The 6,350-nt window shown below is 48.9% G+C and overlaps 1 protein-coding gene and 1 pseudogene across 1 annotated transcript; one reads left to right on the top strand and one right to left on the bottom strand.

Moving 5' to 3' along the window:
• Window positions 1-215: 215 nt before the first annotated feature.
• On the top strand, window positions 216-832 carry LOC108317037 (annotated as a pseudogene).
• Window positions 833-2,157: 1,325 nt separating this feature from the next.
• LOC119473942 lies at window positions 2,158-3,629 on the bottom strand. The gene is made up of 3 exons (XM_037745260.1): window positions 3,462-3,629; window positions 2,704-3,189; window positions 2,158-2,579 (listed from the first exon to the last, which is right to left on the bottom strand). Exons 1-3 carry the CDS (start codon window positions 3,627-3,629, stop codon window positions 2,484-2,486), a joined length of 750 nt encoding a protein of 249 aa, XP_037601188.1. The 3' UTR covers window positions 2,158-2,483.
• Window positions 3,630-6,350: the final 2,721 nt, after the last annotated feature.

Here is a 6,350-nt window from a genome sequence, read left to right as displayed (position 1 = left end):
AGGGAAACTCCGTTCAAAAAAAAAAAAAAAAAGCAATACAGGATGCAAGAAGTTAATAGATTTATATTTTTAAGTATTAAAGGAAAAGAGCTTTGAACCTAACATTTTATACCAGCCAAACTCTCAAAACTCGAAGTTGTGAAAGGTTTCACAGAGCCACAGAAGGTTTTTCACACAAAGACTAATACTGAAAGCTCCCTTCAGAAGGAGGCGAGGGGAGCCGGAGACGAGACTAGAGGCCAAACTCAGGTTCTGACAAGATGGCCGGGCTGCCCCACAGGATCATCAGGGAAACTCAGCATTTGCTGGCAGAACCAGTTCCTGGCATCAAAGCAGAACCAGATGAGAGCAATGCCCGTCATTTTCATGTGGTCATTGCTGGCCCTCAGGATTCCCACTTTGAGGGAGGGACTTTTAAACTTGAACTATTCCTTCCAGAAGAAGACCCAATGGCAGCCCCTAAAGTACGTTTCATGACCAAAATTTATCATCCTAGTGTAGACAAGTTGGGAAGAATATGATCAGATATTTTGAAAGATAAGTGGTCCCAGCACTGCAGATCCGCAAAGTTCTGCTATCGATCCAGGCCTTGTTAAGTGCTCCTAATCCAGATGATCCATTAGCAAATGATGTAGTGGAGCCGTGGAAGACAAGTAAAGCCCAAGCCACAGAAACAGCTGGGGCATGGACTAGGCTATATGCCATGAATAATATTTAAATTGATCTGATCATCAAGTGTGCATCACTTCTGTTCTGCCAAGACTTCTTCCTTTTTATTTGCATTTAATGGACACAATCTTAGAAACATTAGAGAATAAAAAAGCCCAGACATCGTCAGTCCTTTGGTGATTAAATGTCTTGTCCTGATTCACTGTTGTAAAGCCTGGGCTGAGGCTAGAAGTATCATCTGGATTGCTGTGAAACGTTTAAGAGCAGCAGCCCCTCCCCCCTTTTACTTATTTCCTCCATCCTGGTTTAAGCATAAAGCACTGTGAATGAAGGCTTCAGGTTAGCTGCAGGGGTGTGGGTGTTTTTCTTTTCTTTTTTTTTTTTTTTTGAGACGGAGTTTCGTTCTCGTTACCCAGGCTGGAGTGCAATGGCGCGATCTCGGCTCACCGCAACCTCCGCCTCCTGGGTTCAGGCAATTCTCCTGCCTCAGCCTCCCGAGTAGCTGGGATTACAGGCACCATGCCCAGCTGATTTTTTGCATTTTTAGTAGAGATGGGGTTTCACCATGTTGACCAGGATGGTCTCGATCTCTTGACCTCATGATCCACCCGCCTCGGCCTCCCAAAGTGCTAGGATTACAGGCGTGAGCCACCGCGCCTGGCTGTGGGTGTTTTTCTTTATTTTATTTTGAGGGGGGAGTTAGTTTTATTTTAATTTTATTAGCTCCTTTCCCCTCTTTTACGGTGATCTAACCGCATTGGTTAAAAGCAGCTAACCAGTTCTTTAGAATATGCTCTCTAGCAAAGTCTCACTTTATTTAGATGCTGTAGATGGACAAGCTTGATTGTTTGAACCAAAATGGGAACATTAAACAAACATCACAGTCTCACTAATAACATTTGTGACTTTGCTGTCAAGTGTAGATTCCCCCCTTCAAAAAAATTTGTGACCATTTTGTATGGCTTGTCTGGAAACTTCTGTAAATCGTATGTTTTAGTACAATATTTTTTGTTGTTCTACTTTGCCTTTGTACAGTTTATTTTACTGTGTTTATTTCATTTTCCCAATGTAACAATCGTATTTTAAAATTAAAACTGATGGAACATTCTATCGTGGTCTTCACCACCTGACAAATTGAATGGCAAGAGGTGGATTTTGCCAGTTTCTTTTCACTGACGCAGATTTGTGTTAAGATAGTATTCAATGGGGTATTTATAAACGGGCCCTGAGTATACATAAAGCATCAGTATCCAACCTTTTTTAACCTCCAGGGAATCTGAAATAAATGTGTTTGTGTGGTCTGATTAGGCGATCATTGGTGTCTTGCCACAGTGTTTAAATATTACTGTACAGGGAAGTCACAGCAAAGAAAGCAGTTGTAAGTGACATGTAGGACTCTCACAGTTGTGCCACATTTTTGCCTAAAATTTGGGTTATGATCTTTTTGTTGGTTCTTGTCTGAAATTTCATCTGTAACCTTTGGTGTGTTATTAAGAAACACTGATCTGATAATGATTTGGGATTTGCTGAGGCATTTGTGAGTCTTCCTTATAAACCTACAGATCTCAACATCCAGCTTGTGTGTCATCAGAAATGTTTATGCCTTTGAGAGCATCAACTCCTCAATGATTCTTGTTTTCATTCCTCTAGCATTTGCTACGGGAGCTCCTTTTACTCTTTAATTTGAAATTTATAATTTTTCTTCTTCAGTGACCGAGTTTCTCCCCTCACAAAACTGTTCTTTAAGTCGTAAATGTAGCCAGTCATAAACACATAAATGTTCACCTTCGGGTTGGAACCTTGTCTCTTGCAGTTTAAGGTAATAGATATTGTAGCCCATGTGAATTTTCTTCACTCTCATTCTCGTAATTCTGGAGTTTCTTTAGATTGTGGTGTATTTTATTGTGCTCCTATTTAAGATGAAGAATTAACTAATAAAATTACATTTTCAACACTAAAAAATTACTTAATTTTCCAAAAATATTTTTACATCAATATAGATGATTTGCAAAAAGCCACAAAATTCATATTTACCAGGACACATGTATTAAAGCATTGTTTCCTGTTGATGTGCCTATCTACAGGTAGGGCTATGTACAAGGGCCCGTTTCCTCTCCCTGCAGTCGCAGCCGGCACACGCTCGCGGACAAACGCACGGACACGCCGCTTTCTAGCGGCGCACGAAGCCGGGGGCGCGCGCTCACACCCCGAAGGCTCAGCCTTGCACCTCGAAGTGCCGCGCGGTCCCCACGGAGGTGGCGCCGAAAGCATGCCGCCTCTGCCCACTGCGTCCGGATGCTGGTCGTCCCTATAGAAACCCTTCGTCGATGGCCCAGGTCTAAAAGCCTTTTCCTCCGAGCCTGAGTTCCTCCAGCCTTCCCGCTGGGCCAGGGCCCCGCGTCCTTCCTCGCTGGCGAGCCTGGGCCTCCCTGGAGACGGAGGGTGGCCCTGCAGAGGCAGCCCCAGGTGAGGACTGGAGAGGCCGGCTGCGCGGGAGACACTCTTTGCAAAGTGGAAGCGCTGCGTGGGCAGCAGCGGGGGCCGGGTCCAAGGACCCTTAGCCTCTGTCGCTCCCGAGACCCCCGCCCCGCGCCGCGTCCTCCGAGCTCAGCGCCCTCGGGCTCCGCAGGCGGCTCCGCTGGGCGCAGTGGCTCCCGGGTAGGGCCCCGTTGGCCTGGGCGCCAGAGTCCCCATCAGCTCCAGGGTTGGGGCTGGGAAGCGCCGGCTCCCGCAGCCCCTGGGAAAGCTCCCCCGCGCCTGCCGCCTCAGTGCGCGCTGTGGCACAGCCGGACCGCCCGCCAGAAGCACCTTTGGCGGCCGGCTGGGCTCCTCGCGGACTCTGGCGGAGACTCTGCCGCCGGCCCTCCCCGGCTGCACTCGCGCTCCCACTCGGTCCGCGCCCGGGTCCCGGGCTCCGCGCGCACACCACTCCTTGGCCTTTTCTGCCTAAACCTCCTCATCTTCAGTTCGATGCTGTCGTCTCGGTCCCCGGAACCGCTGTCTTCAGACGGGGAGCGGGGGCTGGGAGCTGGGCGCGTTGCTCACTGGGCGGACCGCCTTGGGAGGCGGAGGCGGTTCTCCTGATGCTGAAGGCAGGGCCGCTTCCCCGCTCTCAGCGCCCTGTTTTTGGAAAATACGATTTTGTAGGGTGTTCCTAACTGCAGTCTTCTGCGTTCTGCATACAAGTCTTAGATCAGCAAACATTTGGTTCTTATCATCACAACCAGGTTCAAAGAGACTCTGAGAGGATGTTTTTGGTTGACTGCTGGTGAAGAAGTCGGGTTGTGGCCGGAGGACAGAAGGCTGCAGCTGCCCGCTCCGCGGATGCTCAGATGCCGGAAGGCGTCGGTCGCAAAGCTCCCGGGACAGCATTTTCTATACAAAGGGTCCCTCCCCACTACCCTGCTCCTTGGAGGCCAGAGCACATCTTCTGAAAACTGCAGCCACAGCCGTCTGTTGGAAAAACGTTTGGAAGCACAAAGGCCATCGAGCGCACTGACCACTCCCTGTTGCAGGGGAAATCTGCGGATGTTTGCAGCTGAGCCCCGGGCCTGGGTGGGTTCGTGTCCAATCTTGTTCAGTCATAGATGACTCTAACATCTAAATAAACTTCTTCTTCTTCTTCTTTTTTTTTTTTTTTTGAGACGGAGTGTCGCTTGTTGCCCAGCCTGAAGTGCAGTGGCGCGATCTTCCGCTTCCCAGGTCCAAGCAATTCTCCCGCCCTCAGCCTCCCGAGTAGCTGGGAGTATAGGCGTCCCCCACCACGCCCGGCTAATTTTTGTAATTTTGTAGAGAAGGGGTTTCTCCATGTTGGCCAGGCTGGTCCTGAACTCCTGATCTACCCACCTCGGATTCCCAAATTGCTGGGACTACAGGCGTGAGCCACCCCGTGCAGCAGTACACTTCTTATATGGAGTTACTGTTGTTTTAAAATCATGTTTCTTTTTTTTTTTTTCTGTCTTGATCGAGTTATAGGTTCTAAAGGATAATATAACGTGTGCATTTTAAATTTCCCTTGCTTAATTCACACACACCAATGAGCGCTGCTTAGAGCTTTGGTCCCCAAACACCTTGGGCACAGACGATGTGCAAAGGCCGGTACTGGGGACAAGCCTTCCCCATACCTGCCCTCCAGAAACTGGGGCCCAGTCAGAGGTGCGCCGGAACAACAAGGCCAGCCCTTTGGACGGTTTCTGCGGGTCGCCTTCCGGGGCAGAATGCGCAGGGCCCGCCCCTGCATGCGGCGATGCTCAAGGGGGTGGCCTGAGGTCCTCGGTGTTGACGCACTGCGATGCTGCCCTGGTATCCTGTGCCTTCTGCTCTGAGGCCGCTGTGGTGCCCGTGGCTCCTGTAGAGACAGAAGCAGTGCTGGGCACTGATGGGTCATGACGTTTACACTGTAATTGTCCAGCGAAATTTCATCAGTCCCCCAAGATTCACAACTCAACCTCATGGCTTCGCTGCGATGCAGAGTTTACTTTGCAGCTGAATCTTGTTGGTATTCCAACATGGAAGTGAATTGTCTACACACTGTGCACTCCTGGGTTGAGCAGGAATTTACTTCTGTACCCAGTTGTGGGCATGTGCCACTCTCCGTCCACAGTCAACATCTGCTGCATCAGAAGCTGTGATGAGGTTCCCTGTGGTCCCAGTTCCTGACCAGTCCCCTCTTGTGTGGTTGACATCTTCATTGTCGAATATTTGTCACTTAAGTGCTTCCTGGAAAAGCAAATCCATGTAATCCATGTTTAACTTTTATTTACATTTTTAAAGAGTGCTTTTTTTTTTTTTTTTTTTTTTTTGAGTCAGTCTCCCTCTGTTGCGCAGGCTAGAGTGCAGCGATGTGATCTCCGCTCATTGCAACCTCCACGTCCAGGATTCAAGCAATTCTCTGCCTCAGCCTCCCGAGTAGCTGGGATTACAGGCGCCTGACACCACGCCTGGCTGATTTTTTGGTATTTTTAGTAGAGACAGGGATTCACTGTGTTGGCCAGGCTGGTCTTGAACTCCTGATCTCATGATTCACCCGCTTGGGTCTCCTAAAGTGCTGGGATTACAGACATGAGCCACTGTGGCTGGTCCTTTCTTAATTTTTTTTTGAGACAGTATCTGCTCTGTCTTCCATACTGGAGTGCAGTGGTATGATCACAGCTCACTGCAGCCTTGACTTCCCAGGCTCAGGTGATCCCCCCACCTCCGCCTCCGAGGTAGCTGGGACTACAGGTGCATGCCAACATGCCTGGGTATTTTTGTAGAGACAAAGTCTCCCCATGTTGCCCAGCCTGGTCTCGAACTCCTGGGCTCAAGCAATCTGCCCACCTTGGCCTCCTAAAGTGCTGGGATTATAGATGTGAGCTACCATGCCTGTCCAATATATTTTTATTTCTTAAAATAAGATATGCAGATAGATAGCAGGTATCTGAAAAAATGCTCCATATCTCTAATCATCAGAAGATGCAAATCAAAATCACAATGAGATATCATCTTACCCCAGTTAAAATGACTTTTATTAAAAAGCCTGGGCAGCATGGAAAAACCCTGTCTCTACACAAAATTAAAAAATTCTCTGGGCCGGGCGCGGTGGCTCACGCCTGTAATCCCAGCACTTTGGGAGGCCGAGGTGGGTGGATCACGAGGTCAAGAGATCGAGACCATCCTGGTCAACATGGTGAAACCCCATC

The sequence above is a fragment of the Cebus imitator genome, unplaced genomic scaffold, assembly GCF_001604975.1.
Source record: "Cebus imitator isolate Cc_AM_T3 unplaced genomic scaffold, Cebus_imitator-1.0 Scaffold196, whole genome shotgun sequence".
Classification (NCBI taxonomy): Eukaryota; Metazoa; Chordata; class Mammalia; order Primates; family Cebidae; genus Cebus; species Cebus imitator.
The sequence above is the reverse complement of the archived record's forward strand: the minus strand, read 5'-3'. Positions and strand labels throughout refer to the sequence as shown.

Excerpts from the sequence above, each read along its gene's own strand:
- LOC119473942 (XM_037745260.1), bottom strand. The coding sequence starts at position 3,629 with ATGAGGAGGTTTAGGCAGAAAAGGCCAAGGAGTGGTGTGCGCGCGGAG. Across the intron at positions 3,190-3,461 it reads AAAGGTGCTTCTGGCGGGCG|CGCTTCCACTTTGCAAAGAG; the intron begins GTCCGGCTGTGC and ends CTGCCCACGCAG. Across the intron at positions 2,580-2,703 it reads GCTTTAATACATGTGTCCTG|GAGCACAATAAAATACACCA; the intron begins GTAAATATGAAT and ends CATCTTAAATAG.